This window comes from Trichechus manatus, unplaced genomic scaffold (genome assembly GCF_000243295.1).
Source record: "Trichechus manatus latirostris isolate Lorelei unplaced genomic scaffold, TriManLat1.0 scaffold00190, whole genome shotgun sequence".
In the NCBI taxonomy this organism is placed as follows: Eukaryota; Metazoa; Chordata; class Mammalia; order Sirenia; family Trichechidae; genus Trichechus; species Trichechus manatus.
This window is the reverse complement of record NW_004444126.1, coordinates 3,923,790-3,944,360: the sequence shown is the minus strand read 5'-3', so window position 1 is coordinate 3,944,360 and position 20,571 is coordinate 3,923,790. Positions and strand designations below refer to the sequence as shown.

At 42.8% G+C, this 20,571-nt stretch overlaps 1 protein-coding gene across 2 annotated transcripts in view; it reads left to right on the top strand.

Annotated features, from left to right (window-relative positions):
- The window catches only part of MYO18B (myosin XVIIIB), a 310,234-nt gene that overhangs the window by 116,976 nt on the left and 172,687 nt on the right, over positions 1-20,571 (top strand). For both annotated transcript variants that reach the window (XM_004387626.1, XM_023741793.1), the window contains 3 exons: positions 6,029-6,094; positions 13,370-13,498; positions 16,832-16,975. In XM_004387626.1, coding sequence (XP_004387683.1) covers positions 6,029-6,094; positions 13,370-13,498; positions 16,832-16,975 — 339 coding nt within the window. The remainder of the gene's footprint in view (positions 1-6,028; positions 6,095-13,369; positions 13,499-16,831; positions 16,976-20,571) is intronic.

The window sequence follows — 20,571 nt, the reverse complement described above, 5'->3', positions numbered from 1 at the left end:
CTTGTTCCAGCCTTTTACTTTCAGCCTCTCTTTGAAACTAAAGTGCATGTCTTGTAGAAATTATATAGTTGTATCTTGTTTGGTTTTCTTTAAAAATCCAGGCTGACAAGCTCTGCCTTTTTACTAGAGTACTTCATCTATTCACATTTAATATGACTTTTACCTGCTGTTCAGCTATTTGTTTTCTATATGTCTCATGTCTCTTTTATCACTCTTCTTTACTGCCTTCTTTTGTGTAAACTAAATGTTTTCCAGTGTACTATTTTAATTCCTCCCCCTCCCTTCTAGTGGTTGTTCTAGGGACTGCAATATGCATATTAATTTATGAGAAATCTCTTTCATACTAATGCTAATTTAATTCTGTTAAAATATATGATCTTTGCACCAACATAGCTTCATTTTCTCCTTAATCTTTAATGCCATTATTGTGATATATATATATATATATATTGCATCTATATATGTTATAAGTCCAACAACACAGCTGTATAATTTTTCTTTCATTTAATCTATGTTTTTTAAATTAGTTAAGGGAAGAGAAAAGAAAAATACAATAATACAGTCTATTTTTAACTTTTAATATATTTTATTCTATAAGTACAATTAAGTGTAGAAATCATAGAGAAAAAATATATGCTAACATGTTAATCATAACCACTCCTTTAAGTGAATCTCAAGAATTTAAGAAAATACTTGCAAGAGTGTTGTTTTTTCTTTCTTTTTTATTATTGTACTTTAGATGAAGGTTTACAGAACAAACTAGCTTCTCATGAAACAATTAGTACACAGATTGTTTTGTGACATTGGTTACCAACCCCACGACATGTCAACACTCTCCCTTTCTCAGCCTTGGGTTCCCTATTACCAGCTTTCCTGTCCCTTCCTGCCTTCTAGTCCTTGTCCTTGGGCTTGTGTGCCCCTTTTAGTCTCATTTTGTTTAATGGGCCTGTCTAATCTTTGGCTGACGGGTGCACCTCAGAAGTGACTTCATTACTGAGCTAAAAGGGTGTCCAGGGGCCATACTGTTGGGGTTTCTTCAGTCTCTGTCAGGCCAGTAAGTCTGGTCTTTTTCTGAGAGTTAGAATTTTGTTCTACATTTTTCTCCAGCTCTGTCCAGGACCCTCTGTTGTGATCCCTGTCAGATCAGTCAGTGGTGGTAACCGGGCACCATCTAGTTGTGCTGGACTCAGACTTTATACAGTCTTTTATGTTTACCTAAGTATTTACTTTTTCTGGTGCTCTTTATTTCTTCAAGTGTTTGAGTTACCTCTGGTATCATTACCTTTCAGCCTGAAGGACTTCCTTTAATATTTCATGTAAGGTAGATTCAGTAGCAACAAGTTTTCCCAGTTTTTGTTTGTCTGAGAAAGTATTTATTTCACCTTCATTTTTGACAGATAACTTTGCTGCATATAGAATTCTTGGTTGACAGTTTTTATTTTTTATTTTTCAACATTTTAATATGTAATCTACAGCATTCTGGCCTCCATTGTTTCTAATAATAATCAGCCATTAATTGTTTTGATGCTTCCTTTTACATGATGAGTTATTTTTCTCTTGTGCTTTCAAGATTTTCTCTTTGTATTGACTATGAAGTATGTTGAGGTGGCTCTCTGTGTTTACCCTATTTGCAGTTCATTCAACTTCTTGGATGATGATTTTTTTTTTTTTTTTTGCCAAATTTGGGATGTTTCGGCCACCATTTCTTCTCATATTTTTTCTGTCCCTTTCTCTCTCCTCTCCTTCTGAGATTCTCATTATGCATATATTGACTGGTATGCTTGATATTGCCATACATGTTTCTGAGGCTCTATTCTTTTTTCTTTATTGTTATTTCTCTCTGTCTTCAAACTGGATAATTTCCATTGATCTGTCTTCAAATTCACTGATTCTTTGTTCTGCCATCTCAGACCTTCCATTGAGCTGCCCCTCTAGGAAATTTGTACTTTCCAAATGCAGAATTTTCACTTGGATCTTTTTTTTTAAATATATATATAGTTTCTATCTCTTTATTGATATTTTATATTAAGTCATTATCCTTATTCTTTCCATTAATTCATTAAGCATTGTTTCCTTTAATTCTTCAACATTTTAATGAAGTCTTTGTCTGCTAAGTCCAACATTTGAGCCCACAGAGACAGTTTCTACTGACTGCTTTTTCTCCCCCTGAGTATAGATCACACTTTTCAATGTCTGTGCATGTATTGCAATTTTTTGTTGAAAACTGAACATTTTAGATAATATAGCAATTCTGGATTCTGATCTTTTTTGATTTATTTAGTAACTTGTCTGCACTACATCTATGAAGTCTGTTTCCCCAATGGTATATGACCAGTGATGTCTCTACTCATTTTTTTGTTCTTGTTTTTATTTTAAACCTGGCCTCCTCTCTTATCTCTCCTGTGCATACATGCGTATTTATGAAACCTTCTAGACTGCCAGGAATATGTGAGAGTTTATCAAGACAGCTTACGGCCGTCTCATTTCCTATCTCTCCTTGTTAGATTACTGGTAGGCTATTGCCCATTAAGGAGCCCTGGTGGTGCAGTGGTTAAGCGCTCAGCTGCTAACCAAAAGGTCGGCAGTTTGAACTCACCAGTCGCTCCATGGGAGAAAGATGTGGCAGTCTGTTTCTGTAAAGATTTATAGACTTAGAAGCTCTATGAGGCAGTTCTACTCTGTCCTTTAGGGTTACCATGAGTCTGAGTCATCTCGACGGCCATGGGTTTGGCTTTCTTTCTTTTTTTATTGCCCATTGCTTGCCCCAATCAGGAATACAGCCTCAGGCTAGCTGTGCCATTGATCTCCCCTATTTGTTTTGTCACAAACATTGCTACTGTTTCTGACAGTCCTATCAGCTATGTCATTTTTCCATGCTTCACTTGACACAAGTGAGCCCTTTCTTACAGCAAAGCTGCTGGATTTCACACCTTGATTTACCCTGGGAGGACTACAGCAGTAACAGAGCTTGGGAGGGGTATGGGGGCTGCTAGCAAACATTCCCATAGATTGCCACTGTTCTTACATGATGCTCAGTAGGTTTTCTTGAATAAATGCTTCTCAATTTGTTGTATGACTTTGTTCAATTTCCAGAGTATTGAACTTGCTGTTCTTGGCAATGTTGTCCATTTTTATCACTGTTTTTTGGGGGAGAGGATCTGCCAAGCTCCTTGCTCCACTATTCCAGAAGTCTCACTCCCAGATACTGCTTTTATGACCACATTAACTCCCCACTGCATTCGTGTGAGATAGACATGATTACCCCTCATTATAGAAAAGGGCGCTGTGATCCAGAGAGAAAGAGTAACTTGCTAAAGATCACACAGCTGGTGAATGCTTGAGCTGGACTGGACTTCCACCTCAGAGGGCAAAGAACAAGCTCAGGAGTGTGATTCCCAGGTTTGGATCCCCCTCTATCATTTCTAACCAAGTGACCTTTGAAAGTCATTTCACTGCACTGGACCTCAGTTTGTTTCTCTGTAAATTGGGGATAAAAGAGTACTTATCAGAGTGGTTTGCAGATAAAATAAATTATTATGTGTAAAGCACTTAGAACAGTGCTGAGGCTTAAAAACAGACAATTGTTTGTTTCTTGGATCAACATGGCCAACGTTTTACTCACAAAATGGCATTCCATGCTGAGATGTCTCGATTATCTGGACACTTCAGATATATGGAATAGCTGATTCCATAAAGACATGGGACAAGGAATTCCTTCCAGTAACCTGGATTCTTGCCCTGTTTCTTCCATTAACTTGCTGTCAGGCAATGATCACACTGTTAGTTGAATGAAATGAAATCTCTGATATGTGACCTAAACAAATGGCAATTCTCTATGGTTCAATCTAATAGTGATATTGATAATGATAACAGTAATAGCAATTAAGTGCAGAGTCAATTACAACGTCTTTTTTTCGTATATTCTCAATTGATCCTCCCAACAGCCATATTGTCCAGGCAGGGACACCATTTGTCACCATTTTACAGATGAGGAAAATGAGAGCCAGAAGCATCCCTTCATGCCTGCAGTCACCCACTTAACCATTTGGAACTATACTTTCTTATCTGTAAAGTGAGGTTAATAGGACAGAGTATATCTTTGTAGGGCCTAACATTCTTGTCCACACAGAAATCTAAAGGGTTATAAGAAAACGGGACAGTGGAGAAGAATCCTCAGTCATTGTTGGGGTTGAGCATGTCCTTTGGGAGCATTTGGGGTTTATCCAAGAAATGGAAACTCTAGTCCACATTCTGCAACACCTCTGCCAGACTTTAGCCAACACAGAGCTGGCTATGGGGTGCAATTGGTGCTCATAGCTGCGAATGATTATTGAGCGCTTACTATATGCCAGGTATTATGTGGAGCCCTTCACAAACACATCTTCCGAATCCTTCAAAGCAGCTGCTATAATTTTTCCCATTTTTCTGACAATGAGCCTCAGGCTCAGAATAAAGTGCTTGCCCAAGGTCACACAGTTTACGAGTGGTCAAACCAGGCTCTGAACCCATGCAGATCTAACCCCACATCCTGATTTTTTCCCCCAAACATCTATCTTGGGCTTTAAACTCCAAGGAGACTTAGAAAAATTTCATTGGTTGTAGGTTCATTTTTTTTTTAATCCGTCCATCTTATTTCCAGCAAATTTTTGCTTTGTTCTCTTCTTGTACAGAGAGAAGAGATGTTATATTTTGGATATATTGATTTTATGCATTCTGCTGTCTAAAACTCCCTTAGAACACTTTGTCCAAAATGTAATAACTGAAACCACTGATTGCTTGGAGGGGTGTTATGGCATGTTCTTCCAGGAGGTCAGAGGAGGAAGCATCCTCCGTGATTGCAGTCTGGGACAAGATTTTTAATGAGCGTTTTTTGACGGGTATCTTAGGAAGTGGTCTGTGATGCTGATGACCTAAGCAATTGAAACTCATCCACAAAATCACTTCATTCTTATAATACCTTTCCCTTCCTAAGTGTTGCAGTTACTTTTCTGACAGCTCATTTTGAAAATAGCCTTTCTGATTTTAAGTGAATGGAAGATCCATGAGGGGTGGTATGGGGGTGGAGTGGGAAGGGAATTGGCAGTCACAAAGGAACCAGGCATGACCTGTATTTATCTGAGGGTACAAATCCCTGGCAGGGTTGTTACAGAGCCTGCGTGATTATTTGACGAGAGGAAAAATTCCATTAAATTGTTGGTGATTTGGTCTATGCTGCAGCCAGGAATCTCTTTGAGTGACTGTCGTTCTTTCAGCAACATGGGGGCTGCATTTTCACCCCATTGAATCTCTCTTTGTTTGGATATTCATCCATTCAGTCATCATCCTTATTGAGCACTTACTGTATGCATAGAGCAATACAAGGTGCAATGGAGGAATTAAGAGATGAATTAAAACACAGTCTGTCCATCAGGGTCACTGTAATCTAGGTCAGGCAGGCAAGCTTAATGATCATGTATTTTATTTAGCAAATATTTGTGAGAGGGAGGCAGTCATTGGCAAGTACAAGGAGAGAAGGACAGACAGCTGGAGGCTGTTGTAGGGGGATGTAGCAATACAGTGGGTGAATTTTCTAGTGTCGTTGGGTCCTCTGGAGCCATCCTAGTGATGTGAAGCAGTTTAAGACATAGATATTGCAATGTGGCCAGACAGACCTTGATTCAAATCTGGCTGTACCCTGGGCGTAACCCCGTTACCTTGGAGAAGTACCTTCATTTAGTTTTGTATCTTTTGTTTTCTCCTCTGTAAAATGGGTATAGCAATATGATGACCCTCACAGGGTTGGTAAGAAGATGAAAAAAGATGGGGTATGTGAAGGTCTCAGCAGAGGGGATGGCACACAGTAGGTGCTCATCTTCTGCACTTCCTGTATGAGATGGAGAAGGCTTCCAACTTTGGGCTCTATTAACTGAAGCTCACAGACACCTCGGTGGGTCCTCTCTCTTCCGGCGCATCAGCCATCCAGTCAGCCTGACCTTCCACTTGGGGATTCACTGACCTTGCAATTCTCCAACTTCTTTCTTCTCCCAAGGCCGTGGAGGACCTCCTGCAGACCCTGGATCTGGAGAAGAAGGCAGTGGCCGTGGGGCACAGCCAAGTGAGTAGAACTTGTTTCTTATGACCTTCTGTTCATCACGGCAGGCGCTGAAACCCAATTCTGGTCCTACCTCCATTCTATGTTTCCTCTGTGTGTCTTCTTTTCACCAAACTATAAATGGGGCTAATCATTGTCTGCCCTATCTGTCTCACAAGGCCTTGAAGACAAAATGTCATAATGTGGGAGGAAATATAACATTGGAAAATGTCGCCTATTAGAGGTGACACTCCCAAGGACCTAGGTGGTCTGGTATGGTTAATATTCTGGTCCTTTTGAGCCCCAGAAAGAGCTACCATAAAACCTGAGAAGAAACACTCAAGACTTCACTAAAAACCTTTGAACTTTTACTTTACAACCAACTATAACCCTAGCTGAATAGCAGCAGTAAGTAAAAAAAAAGGAGGGGATACAAGAAAAGGGTGCAAGGTTCCTGGGTGGTGTAAATGGTTTGCACTTGACTACTATCTGAAAGGTTGGTGATTTGAATCCACCCAGGGGCACCACGGAAAAAAGCCTGGAGATCCACTTCTGTAAGACTACAGCCATTGGCGAGGGGAGGTGGGGGTTGAAAGTGGCACATTATCATTAGAATTGAAATAAATAGCTTTTTCCAAACTGGTATTAAGCCAAAAGCTCTTCAAAAAATGTTTAAAAGTTTGGAGAAGAATTTCACAGAGCCCTAATATGTTCATATATCCTGTAAGTTTTCAAGAGGGGGAAATACGGTATTTAGGGTTTCCCAAACTACTTGAGTCCTGTGGTGTAGTGGTTAAGAGCTCAGCTGCTAACCAAAAGGTCAGCAGTTCAAATCTACCAGCCACTCCTTGGAAACCTTATGGAAAAGTTCTACTCTGACTTATAGGGTCACTATGAGTCAAAACTGACTTGACAGCACCTAACTACAATAACAACAAACTATTTGACCTTGGGATCCCCATCCTTCTGTTTTTGTGGAATACCCATTACCATCTCCTGGAACTAGTACTCCATGAATTATAGTCTGGGAAATAGGCCACAGAGATCTTAAACTCAAGGACCAGTTGGTGGACAGGGGAGAAAGGACAACATTTAGAAATATAAACTGGAAAAGAAACAGGCCAAAGGCAATAACTGCTCCATCCATCTTCCCATCTTGTTATCTACCGAGTCATTAAAGCCATCTGGTAAACCTTTGTTGATGGCCTTCCACCTCCAGGTGCTGGGAAGGCCCCTGCTCCCCAGAATCCCATAGTTGTGGTGTTATTGACCATTTACATTTCTTGGAACCCTGAGTAGCCTGCCCCATCATGCCTTTCTGAATGCAGCCCTTCTCTTGAAGAACTCATAATCGCTTAAACTCCTCCCCTTCCTCGCAGCTCATCTTAAACCCGCTAGTATCCTCAACACAGGTCCTGCTAAGGAATATGGCTGAGGCCACCAATCTGTTGTGGCCTCTATCTGATTGCCCCTGCTGGGAGCTGGCAGCATCTGGGCCTTTGCATTTTCCATTAGAGGGAGTACACCTGTCAGTTGCTGGGCTCCTGCTATGAGCCAGGTACTATGCTAGGCAACTTCCTGCATTTTTCCTTACACCCCCCGTGAGATAATTAGTGTATCCCTGCTTTGCAGATGGGATATACTTCCTGGGCCTCTGGGAAGTAAGCCCCCTTTCACGGTCTTATAGGTGGCTAGGGATAGAGCTTCAGTGTCAACCTGTATCTGTCCAAATCCCAGGCTCCTTTCAATATGCCGTGGGTTCCATTGTTTATTAATGGAAACATACAACATATTCTTAACACACAGGTCTTTATGTGTGTTAACATTCAGGAATCGTTCTTCAGCTCCAGGAACTTTATCCTTCTTGCCCAACAGTTCTCAAAGTGTGGTCCCTGGACCAGCTGCATCAACATCACCTGAGAGCTGGCTAGAAACACAAATGATCAGGTCCCACCTCAGACCCACTCTGAGAAACTCTAGGGTGAGGCCCAGTGCTCTGTATTGTAACAAGCCCTCTGGGGGATTCTAGTGCATGCTCAAGTTTGAGAACCACTGGACTAAGTAATGACTCCATTATTTCATGAATTCAGAACTCAGTCCCTATGACCCCAGCAGCTATTGCAGAGCAAAGAAGAAAACAGGAAGATGAAGAAGCCGCTACCCACCGTTTCATAGTGGCAGGAGCAAGAACTTCATAAGCCTGTACATTCCAGTAATAAAACATTGTTATTACTGAACAATACTTGGCAACCACTAAGAACCTGTCTAGAGAAAATCAAGGACAGTGTATCCTTTTGAAAGCTTATTGTTGTTGTTAGCTGCCTTCAAGTCAGCCCTGACTCATGGTGACCCTAGGCACAACGGAAGGAAACATTGCCCAGTCCTGTGCCATCCCCATGACCAGTTGTGTATCTGACCATTGTGATCCACAGGGTTTCATTGGCTGATTTTCAGAAGTAGATCACCAGGCCTTTCTTCCTAGTCTGTCTTAGTCTGGAAGCTCTGCTGAAACCTGTTCAGCATCATAGCAACATGCTTCCAATGACAGATGGGTGGCGGCTGTGCATGAGGTACATTGGCCTGGAATTGAACCTGGGTCTCCCACATGGAAGGTGAGATTTCTACCATTGAGTCTTTAAGGGCAGATGTAATGTCTTATGCATTGCAGTATTCGGCACTTACTAGGTGGGAAGGCCATGAAGCCCAGTGATGAGCTGACTCAGTGCACACCAGGCTCCACCACTTTCTGTGTGAATCTTGAATGAGTGATTTAGCCTCTCTGAGCCTCCGTTTCCTCATCTATAAAATGGAGCTACTAGTCTCTCCCTCCCAAGTTAGCTGTGGGAATCAGTAAATTGTCACTTAACAGGGTTGACTGTCATTACTGGTTGAATACATTTGTCACTAAAGCAAGATGCCTATCAAATAATGTTTAATATTTAAAGAATTAAACTCCTCTTATCTGTAAAATGAAGGTCCCTAGGTGGCACAAATGATTTTGCTTGACTACTAACCTAAGGGTTGCGGTTCAAACGCTTCAAACCCATCCGGTGGTGCTGTGGAAGAAAAGTCCTGGAGATCTGCTTCTGTTAAGATTACAGCCAAGAAAACACTATAGAGAAGTTCTACTGTGTCCCACACAGGGTCACCATAAGTCGGAATCGACTCAATGGCAGCTAAGAATGATAACAACAACAATCTGTCAAATTACTAATAAGAGAGGAGCTAATTCCTGAGCAGCACCGGATCAGATTTCTAAAAACCTGGCCATTAGTATTTTTAGAGGAAAAATAGCAGTGGCCCCTATGGGCTCCTTAAAGGTGGGCTGGCTGTTGGGATGTTTCTCTCTGCTTGGGTCCGATAAGCAGCTGGACCCATGAAAAGCAAATAGTTTAGATTTTTCTTTGTGATTTTCAGCCCCTGGCACCTTATCAAGGCCTGTGCCGAGGGCTATGACATTTATGAAAAAGGCTAACTGTGCGTGGTTCCACATGCAGTCGGTCTTCTAGTCAGCAATATGCTCTTAGAAGGAAAAAAAAAATAAAGATAAGATTCTGTGGAGGCAATGACTTATTCCCATTCTGTGTAGGGTTTTTTCCAATTATCTTTTTAATGAAAGCTTCATACTTAATCGATAGTGGTTTTGGCAGGACCCGCCGCCTTTTGTAATATATGAACTGGAGCTGCCATCCCTTTGATCATTGATTTTTATTTTTTTTTTAATGGCAGCTTTTGGGACTCACTAGCTTGTGAAATTAATATAGTCATTACTGAGGCCATCTGATAGGTAATGAGTCAATTGTGTCTTTATTTCAATGAGGCTAATTATCTTGGTGGCCCTGGCTAATAGGAAGTGTTCTGCAAAACAGAGTTAGCACTTATCAGGCATGCTCATTTTTATTTTCCCATTGAGAAGGGCTGGCTGCGGGATTGGCTAAGAGGTCTCCATTACTGAAAATAGGTTTAGGGTAATGGAGAATCCATTGAGACCCTTTGTTCCACCTGGAATCAAACTGCAATTGAGCCTCAAGCTTCAGGTGTTTCTATCATAATGAATGAGGAAATGGTTGCTCATGTTGACATAGGGAGTGGATGCAGGAGATAAACCCAAGGTCCTGGGTTCAAGTGTTAGCTTTGTTAATCAACCGCTGTGTTACTGTAAGTAAATTACACACCCTCCCTGAGCCATCGGGTCCCTGGGTAGCCCAAACGGTTTGCCCTCAGCTACTAACCTCAAATGTTGGTGGTTCAAACTCACTCAGTGACATCAAAGAAGAAAGCCTTGGTGATCTGCTTCTGTAAAAATTGCTGTTGTTGTTGTTAGGTGCTGTCGAGTAGGTTCTGACTCATAGCAACTGTATGTACAACAGAACGAAACACTGCCCGGTCCTGCACCATCCTCACAATCGTTGCTATGTTTGAGCCCATTGTTGCAGCCACTGTGTCAATCTATCTCGTTGAGGGTCTTCCTCTTTTTCATTAACCCTCTACTTTACCAAGTATAATGTCCTTCTCCAGGGACTGGTCACTCCTGCTAACATGTCCAAAGTACGTAATATGAAGTCTCGCCATTCTTGTTTCTAAGGAGCATTCTGGCTACACTCCTCCGAAGACTTTGTAATACATGGGGTCACCATGAATTGAAATCGACTTGAAAGCAACGGGTTTGGTTTTTTTATTTTCTGAGCCAACAGGTTCCTTGTAAAGGCTGTTCCAAGTTTTAAAATGAGATACAGGAGAAAGGGCTTTGAAAACTGTAGATGCCGTGCAAATGTTAATTATGTTCAGTGATAACTGTAGTCTTGTCTGGAGTCAAATTGTCATTGTTAGTTGCTGTCGAGTTGATTCTGACTCATGGCGACCCTATATGACAGGGTAGAACTACCCCGTTGGGTTTTCTAGGCTGTAATCTTTATAGAAGCAGATCACAGAGACTCTGGGTGGGTTCGAACTGCCACCTTTTCGGTTAGCATCCAATCGGTTCACTATAGTCAGATAGAAGGAAATCAATCCAGGCTTTGCACTTGCTAGCAGAGGATCTTGGGCAGATGACTTTTTTAACCTTTAGTTTCTCTCCCCATAAAATGGGGGATAATAAACACTACCACACAGGCTGATGTAGGTCAAGTGCTTACCCTGCATACCAGGTGTTTAGTTCAGATCAAGAACACAGTAAGGGCTCAGTAAACGTCAGCCAGTCACTGTGCACTATTAATAATGTCACTGATAAAGACAGCGCTATCCAGTGCCTCCATAGAGTCCCTGGGTGATGCAAATACTCAAGCGCTCAGCTGCTAACCAAAAGGTTGGCAGTTCAAACCTACCCAGAGGCTTCTTGGAAGAAAGACCTGCCGATCTGCTTCCGAAAGATCACAGCCATCAAACCCCTAATGGGGTTGCCATGAGTTGGAATTGACTCGGCAGCAACTAGTACTGGTATCCAATGCCTTCAACAAAACAGAACACTTTTGGGGTTATAAGCCACATCTGGCAAACAAACACACAGAGCTGTTCTTAGAAATAAGCAGTAAGGGCATCTGAAAAGTGATCACTCCCCCATCACTCTGCCTCTAATTCCACCGTTAGAGCATCTTTCCTTTGCCTCTGGAAAGGTGAGAAAATGGCCACACCAAATTGTAGCTCCCCTCCCATCTGGGCTGGAGCAGACCTGGCCCAAAAGCTTCAGGTCCTCTCAGACAATCCTTTATCCTACACCTCCAGGACGCTCTGCCTTAGTTTTTGGCTGACTGTTAGTCCTGGGGTCCTGGCTCCTCATTTCTCTTCCCTGCAGTCTCTTTGAGGTCAGCCCTGTGGGGTGCTGAGGAGGCATTGATCACAGTGCTGCACAGGCCTTCATCCATTATGGATGAGCCACGGCCTGGAATCCGTGTTCCACGAGCTGTTTTCTGCTAGATGCCCGCTCTACCCCCCAGGCTTGTTCTGAGGATTAAAAGGAATAATATATTTAAATTGCTCTTTATAATAGCGACAATATCAATGCTTATAATAAAAGCTAACAATTTCAGAGTACTTACTAAGGACCAGCACCTACGCTGATTGTCTGTGGTTGTTGTTAGCTGCTGTCAAGTCGGGCTCCCGAATCACAGTGACCCCACGCACGAGGCAATGAAACGCCACCTGGTCCCGTGTCATCCCCATGATGGGCTGTGGATTGGACCATTGTGATCCCTAGGGTTTTCACCAGCTGATTTTCAGAAGCAAATCGCCAGGCCTTTCTTCCTAACCTGTCTTAGTCTGGAAGCTCCACTGAAACCTGTTCAGCATCATAGCAACCCTCAAACCTCCACCAACAAGCAGGTAGTGGCTGCACATAAGGTGCATAGGCTGGGAATCAAACCCTGGTTTCCCACATGGAAGGTGAGAATTCTACCACTGAACCCCATTGCCCCCCTAACTGTGTAACTTGCCTTATATCATCTCATACAGCAGCCCATTTTACAGATGAGGAAACTGAGGCACAGAGAGGTGGAGCTGGGATGCAAATACAATGCTGCACTCCCACCTCAAACCTTCGAGTTTCCCTGATAACCCACCACATTGCTCTCAACCATTTATTTTTCTAAATTTTCCTGGAGGGGTGGAATTTTGGGGTGGGCTACACTGTGTCTCTGAAATGTGTCTGCAGGGCTCCAGGCACCAGGAGCCTTGCTTACTCCCACCCTGAGCCACACTGTTCAAAATCCTTTAAGCAATCCTGGCTGGTCGCTCCAGGATGTAGGCAAGAGATTCCCTCACTCCTCCGTGGAAGCAGGAGGCATAATTGTTGTTATTGTTTGGTGCCGTCAACTCGATTCTGACTCTTAACGACCCTATGTACAACAGAACAAAACACGGCCCGGTCCTGCACCATCCCCACCATCGCTGTTATGCTTGAGCCCACTGTTGCAGCCACTGTCAATCCATCCCATTGAAGGTCTTCCTCTTTTTCACTGACCCTCTACTTTACCAAGCATGATGTCCTTCTCCAGGGACTAGTCCCTCCTGATAACATGTTCAAAGCAGGTGAGACAAAATCTTGCCATTGTCATTTCTAAGGAGCATTCTGGCTGTACTTCTTTTGAGACAGATTTCTTCATTCTTCCTGCAGTCCATGGTGTATTCAATATTAGGTTAGCAGTTGAGGACAAACTGCTTGTGCCACCCAGGGACCCATTAAAGGACAGCTGCTAGCAAATATTGAGGGCAGATGCAAGGGAAGGAGGGTCTGAGCTGCAGCCACTTTCCCTCCAGACAATCTGCTTTAGAGGAGGAGTTACCTGCAGCCTTCTCTCCTGCCAGGTTTTCCTCAAGGCGGGCGTGGTCTCCAGGCTTGAGAAGCAACGGGAGAAGCTGGTGTGTCAGATCATCGTGCTCTTCCAAGCGGCCTGCAAGGGCTTCCTGTCTCGCCAGGAATTCAAAAAGCGTAAGGTATGGAGGCCAGCGTGCCTGGGGAGCCCAGAAGAGGGGTGAGGTCCTAGAAAAGCATCGTCCTTCCTGGCCCATGGGGCTGTGAGCCCGTGCTTCTCACAGTCGCCCTTGTGTGTGAATCCCTGTAGGCTATTGTTAAAATGTGGATTCTGATCCAGGGAGTCTGGGGTGGAGCAGGAGTATCTGCATTTCTCACCAGCTCCCAGATGATGCAGTGCTGCTGGTCCGAGGACCTGTTTGAGTGGACAGACCAACCGACCATTTGCAAGATGTCATGATGGTTTCTAGGACACTGACATCAATTTGCCAAGGACATCCACCATGATCTAGATATCTATGAGGTTGTCCAAGCTCTCCTGGGTTGGTTCATGATTTCAAACTGTCCATCTCTGGAAGACTTGGCTTTCGTGGTCAGCTGACAAGGCATGGGTTAGGTCATGGCCACTGAGGTCTTTCGGACCAAAGGACAAGTTCAGAGTCTGCAGTCCTGAGCCACCCCTGGCCCCAAACTTCAGAAATCTCCAGAGACTGCAATTCCTCTCTGTAGCCTGCACAATGGAGAGAAAACAGCATGGGTTCTAGAAACAAACAAGACCTATGTTCGAATCCCACCTCCACCAATTAGTAGCTGGGTACAGGTTATATGAGATAACATGGACTTAGTACAGTACTGGGCACAAAGTAACTGCTCAATAAATAGTAGTTAGACTACCTTGTTGTTGTTGTTGTTAGGTGCCATTGAATTGATTTCAACTCACAGCAACCCCATACTCTAGCTACCCCATAGAGTAGAACTGCCCCATAGGATTTTGTAGGCTATGATCTTTATGGGAGCAGATTGCCAGGTCTGTCTCCCACGGAGCTGCTGGCTGGGTTCCAACAACTGATCTTTCAGTTAGCAGCCAATCTCTTAACCATTGTGCCACCAGCACTCCTAGTTATTACCTTTGTAGTAGTGTTATTAATTTCTACTACCATTAGAGTAGAGTCTCATTATATATGCCTCCACTTTATGTGAATTCAATTATATGCACTTGGCAAAAACAGAAAGAGGTGAAAATATCAATAATTGAAATATTATGGGTGATCCCATTGGCCCACTACACTCAACTAGCTTATGCCTCGAGATGATCTGAAATAGAGGTTAAGAGCCTGGGCTCTGCTGTTGAGAAGCTGTGTGACATTGGGCATGTGACTTTACCTCTTCTCTCTGCACCTCACTGTGTCCATCTGTAAAATGGAAATAATAATAGTACCTACCTTCATAAGGCTATAGTGAGGACTGGGTTAAAGTGTGTAAGTAGCTCAGAACAATACTTGGCACACAGGACGCACCATGTAAGTGGTATAGTGTTGGCTATTGTGAAGGGGATGAGAGGCAAGCACGGTTCCCACCCAAGATGAGAATGAATTAGGACAGAGGTTCTTAAAGTGTGGTCCCCAGACCAGCAACATCAGCATTACCATCACCTGAGAATTTGTTGTTGTTAGGTGCCGTTCAGTTAGTTGGCTCTGACTCATAGCAACCTTTGGATAACAGAATGAAACACTGCCCAGTCCTGCGCCATCTTCATGATTGTTGCTATGTTTGAGTCCATTGCTTTGGCTCTCATGTCAATCCATCTCATTGTTTTCTCTGACCCTCTACTTCACCAACCATGATGTTCTTTTCTAGCAAGTGGTCCTTCTTGATGACATGTCCAAAGTAAGCAAGCCCAAGTTTCGTCATCCTTGCTTCTAAGGAGCATTCTGGTTGTATTTCTTCTAAGACTGATTTGCTCATTTTTCTGGTAGTTACATCATTTGTTCATTTGTTAGAAATGTAAATTTTTCAGCCCCACCCCAGACCTAATGAATGAGAAACTCTGGTGGTGGGCCCAGCACTCTGCCAGGAGATTCTGAGGCACAACAAAGTCTGAGAACCACTGCTGTGAGGAGGAGAGCACATCACAATCATCAGGAGACAAGGCATGGGTTAGGTCATGGCCACTGAAGTCTTTGGGACCAAAGGGCTAGTTCAGAGTCTGCAGTCCTGAGCCACCCCTGACCCCACTTTTCAGAAATCTCCAGAGACTGGAATTCTTCAATATTATCTGTTTAAATATTGTTGTTGTTGTTCTTGGGTGCCGTGGAGTCAATTCCAACTCTGGCAACCCTATGTACAACAGAATGAAACATTGCCCAGTCCTGCACCATCCTCACAATTGTTGCTGTGTTTGAACCCATTGTTGCAGCCACTGTGTCAATCCACCCCTTTGAGGGTCTTCCTCTTTTTCACGGACCCTACACCAAGCATGATGTCCTTCTCTAGAGACTGGTCCCTCCTGATAACATGTCCAAAGTACATGAGACAAAGTCTCACCATCCTTGCTTCTAAGGAGCATTCTGGCTGTACTTCTCCCAAGATTTTTTTGTTTTTTTCTGGCAGTCCATGGTATATTCAATATTCTTCACCAATAATTCAAAGGCATCAATTCTTTGGTCTTCCTTATTCATTGTCCAGCTTTCGCATGCATGTGACTAAACAAAACAAAACAAAACAAATCTCTTGCCTTTGAGTCGATTCTGACTCATAGCACCCCTATAAGACAGAGTAGAACTGCCCCATAGGATTTCTGGTGCACTCGAACTGCCGACCTTTTGGTTAGCAGCTGAGTTCTTAACCACTGCACCAGGATTGAAAATACCATGTCTTGGATCAGGCACACCTTAGTCCTCAGAGTGACATCTTTGTTTTTTTTTAACACTTTAAAGAGGTCTTTAAAGAGGCGTATGGATATTATCCTATCGCTGACAGTGTTGTACCTCAGGATAGATCTTAAAATGTTCTATCTATTCAAACTGATATTTATTATTGCATAATAAACATATAATAATACTGATTCTCAAACTTCAAGTTTGAGTAACACCGAATTAGTGTTTAAACACACTTAAACAACTACCTGTCCCTTAAATATAAGCTAACAGCATAATCATGAATATTGTTTCTTGTTGGTATTTTCAAGGATAGTTTTTGATTTGCACACCGGCTTTCGAACCTAATCTACACATAAGATGTGACCCTATTGAAGAGTATTTTCTCCTCTTTTTATTATAATTAATCATCATTAAGTCATGCAGGATTAAATTATGGCATAAATGCCTAACTTTGATTGCCTGACATATTAGAAGGACTCCATAAAAAGAAGCTTTTTTTTTTTTTTAAGTTATCCAGCCCCGCTACTCTATAAACCCATTGCCTCCACCCCCTTTGCCCCTCTCTGCTTCTCTTTTCCTGCCCCTTCGCCTAGGTGGGGAAAGACCCTCTCAAGTCTCTGTCTCCTTTCTTTGCAGATTCACCGCCTGGCTGCCCAGTGTATCCAGAAGAATGTGGCCGTGTTCCTGGCCGTCAGGGACTGGCCATGGTGGCGGCTGCATGGTTCCCTCCGGCCCCTGCTGAGTACCACCATCGGGGAGGAGCAGCTCCGAGCCAAGGAGGTCTGTCCACGCGGCAGGCAGGGTGCCGGGAGAGACTACTCCCCTCCCCCTCACCTCAGTGTTTGCACCCGGAACCCAGTCCCCCACCCTTGCTCTGAAAATTCTTGATCCCGCAATGCAATGCTCAGCCCAGCAGCGCTCACTGGCCCCTCCAGATATCCCTCCGCCCTGTCAGTACCAGCCCATCCTCCATACCATGCCCAGCTAGGTATGTATTACTATCCCAGGGATTCACGGGCACTTTAATTGCTTATCCTACAGAGACTCACGGTGGGATCTTTGATTTATTTTCTTACGCTCACTTAAAAGAGCTATTGCATAAAAACCCAAAACTAGACCCGTTGCTGTCGAGTTGATTCCAACTTACAGAGACCCTGTAGGACAGAGTAGAACTGCCCCATAGGGTTTCTAAGGCTGTTACCCTTATAGAAGCAGACTGCCACATCTTTCTCTCTCAGCGCAACTGATGAGTTCTAACTGCTGACTTTTCAGTTAGCAGCCCAGCACTTAACCACTGCTCCACCAGGGCTCCTTGAAAAATTGCATACCTATAGAAAAGTTAGAAAAACAGTACAGTGAACACTGCTAGGCCCTTCATCTGGAATTCTTGGGTTGCATGAACAGTTAAGCGCTCAGCTACTAACTGAAAAGTTGGAAGTTCAAATCCACCCACAGGCACCATGGAAGAAAGTCTTGGCAATCTACTTCCAAAAGATCACAAGCACTGAAAACCCTATGGAGCACAGTTCTGCTCTGACACACGCAGGGTCGCCGTGAGTCAGAGGTGGACTAGACAGCAATTGGTTTGGTTTTTTGGTTTATGCCTTTCATCTAGATTCATCAATCACTAACATTTTCAATATTTGCACTGTCTCACAAACTCTCTATACACATACATGTATGTGTACATGTTGTCCCACTGCTGAACCATTTGAATGTAAGTTGCAGACATCTCGCCACTTCACTCCCTAAAAATTTCAGCGTGTCCAAACAAGGACATTCTCCTACATGAATGTGATGCCATCACCACACCCAAAAAAGCTCACAGAGATACAATCACATAATCTAATACAGAGTCCAACTCAAAAGTTCCCCACTTGTCGCAATAATGTCCTTTAAAGATTTTTCTTTTACTCTAGAACCCAATCAAGATTTGTGTATCATATTTGGTTGCCAAGTATCTTTAGTCTGCTTTAATCTAAAATAGTCTTTTTTTTTTTCTTTTTTAACATTTATTCAAGGAGTAAGGAATTCAGGCTGGTTTTCTTATGAAATTGTCCACAGTCTGGATTTGTTTCTGTTTGTTTCCTCATGATTGGATTCAGGTTAAACAATTTTGGCCAGAATATTATCTAGAGGATGGTGATCGCTGACCTTTGACACTCAATATCGGCTTGTCCCGTTATTGGCGATGTTAAGTTTGATCACTGGGTTTAAGCTCGCTCTGTTGTCAATGTACCGTTTTTTCCTTCTTAATTAGTAAGTGATCTGTGGGCTGACTCTTTGCTACAGTTAATGTCCTGTTTCCCCCAAATCTTTCATCAAATCGCCTTAGTATCCATTGATGATTCTTGTATAAACCGATCAATCCATAGGTGGTTAGAAAATAATGATTTTTCCAACTCCGTCATTTCTTCTACATTTATTAGCTGTCCCTCTTTTGGTAAGAACATTTTTTCCTTTCCTATTTTTTGTGTGTCAGTATGGATTTGGGGATTTAAAAAAAGTGTTATAGTTTTTGCTGTCTTTGGTTTTTATTTATGTTCAAATGATCCCAAATGTGGCCAAAGGAAATCCCTTCAGGTGGGCTCCCATATCCTTTTAACATGCTGTCTGGCATGTGTTGGCTCCAGCGTTACGTTTTTTAGGTCCCGCCTCAGATAAGGAACCTATGAGGCTCCTGGCCATGGCTCTCTCAGTGGACAGAGTTAGGAGATGTATACCTGCCTTCCCTCATTCCACATTTGTACCTCCCTTCTGTAGGGTTGCTATGAGTCAGAATTGACTCGAAGGCAATGGGCTTGGTTTTTTGTTCTTTTGTTTTTCTCCCATGTAAGATGACCCCTGGTGGAGCAATGGTTAAGGGCTCGGCTGCTAATGGAAAGACTGGCAGTTCAAACCCACCAGCCACTCTGTGGGAGAAGGATGTGGCAGTCTGGTTCGGGAAAGATTACAGCCTTGGAAACCCTTTGGGGCAGTTCTACTCTGTCACATAGGGTCGCTATGAGTCAAAATCAACTCGATGGTAATGGGTAGATGGGTCTCCCATGTAAGAACCCTACTTCCTCAACGACATTGGCATATTTACTCATTGGCTCTGCCCTACAGCACACACCGAGTAATTTCAGAATTACTACACCATTACCACCACCATCAAGAAACTTTCTGAGTGAAGATCAAGATTTCTTTTTGTTTTTGGAATAGATCCCACTAACAGTGTACATTCTAAGTACTGTATTCAAAGTGACTTGAGTTATTTCTCTTTTCTTCTTGCTATTATCCACTTGATATACAGTTTGTTCCATTTGTATTCAATTTTAGAGTTTGCTGTTCATTCTCTTTGATTCCATTTAACTTTTGAATATGTAAATATGTACATGGCAAAAGTCTAAAATATAAAAATACGTAAAAAGGTGTACTCAGAGAAAACTCCTTTTCCTGTCCCTTCCACTCTGTTACCACCCACTATTTATTTTGTTATTGTTGTGTCTGCTGTCAAGTCGATTCAGACTCATAGGCACCCTATGGGACAGAGTTGAACTGCCCCAAAGAGTTTCCTAGGCTATAATCTTTATGGGAGCAGATTACCAGGTCTTTCCTCCTGCAGAGTGGCTGGTGGGTTTGAACAGCCAAACTTTTGGGTTAGCAGCCAAGTCCTTAACCACTGCACCACTATAGTTCCTCCTTCCTGTATTTCTTTTTTGCAAAAATGAGCAAATACATACACGTATATTCTTAGTTCCTTTCTTACACAAAAGGTAACATACTATATATATTTTCCTGCAGTTTGCGTTTTTCACTTAAAATATATTCTGAAAATTACGCATCCATTTATAGAGCTCTTCCTAGTTCTCTTTTTATGGGTGCATAGTACTCCTTTGTATGTTCTGTAGTGCATTCAACCAGCCTTTTGTGAATGGGCATGTAGGTTGCTTTCTAATGGTGGTGGCGTAAGCATGGGGTTGAGCCACTGGCAGAAAAGTGATAATTGGGGAAGCTAAGTGCTGAGTGCACCATTGACACTGAGACATGCCCAGTCCCAGGCTAAGTAATGGTCTCATTCCGAGGGTTTGCATTCATACCCAACTGGGCTGGTACAGAGCAGACTTGCATGAGTAGAGACGTTGGTAGTTGGAAATGATGAAGGAAAAACATCCTTCATAGACTTAGCATTTTGGCATCATCACAGGTGTGCTGGCTGAATCACCCACTCCATTCTCAAGCTACTTTTTTAAAAAAAAATAAGCTTTATTGTTTAGAAGAATTTTAGGTGTACGGAAAAATTATACAGTATGTACAGATACAAAGGGTTCTCATCTGCCCCCTCCCCCCTGCACAGGATTTTTCCTAGTAACATCTTGAGTTTTTTTCTACTT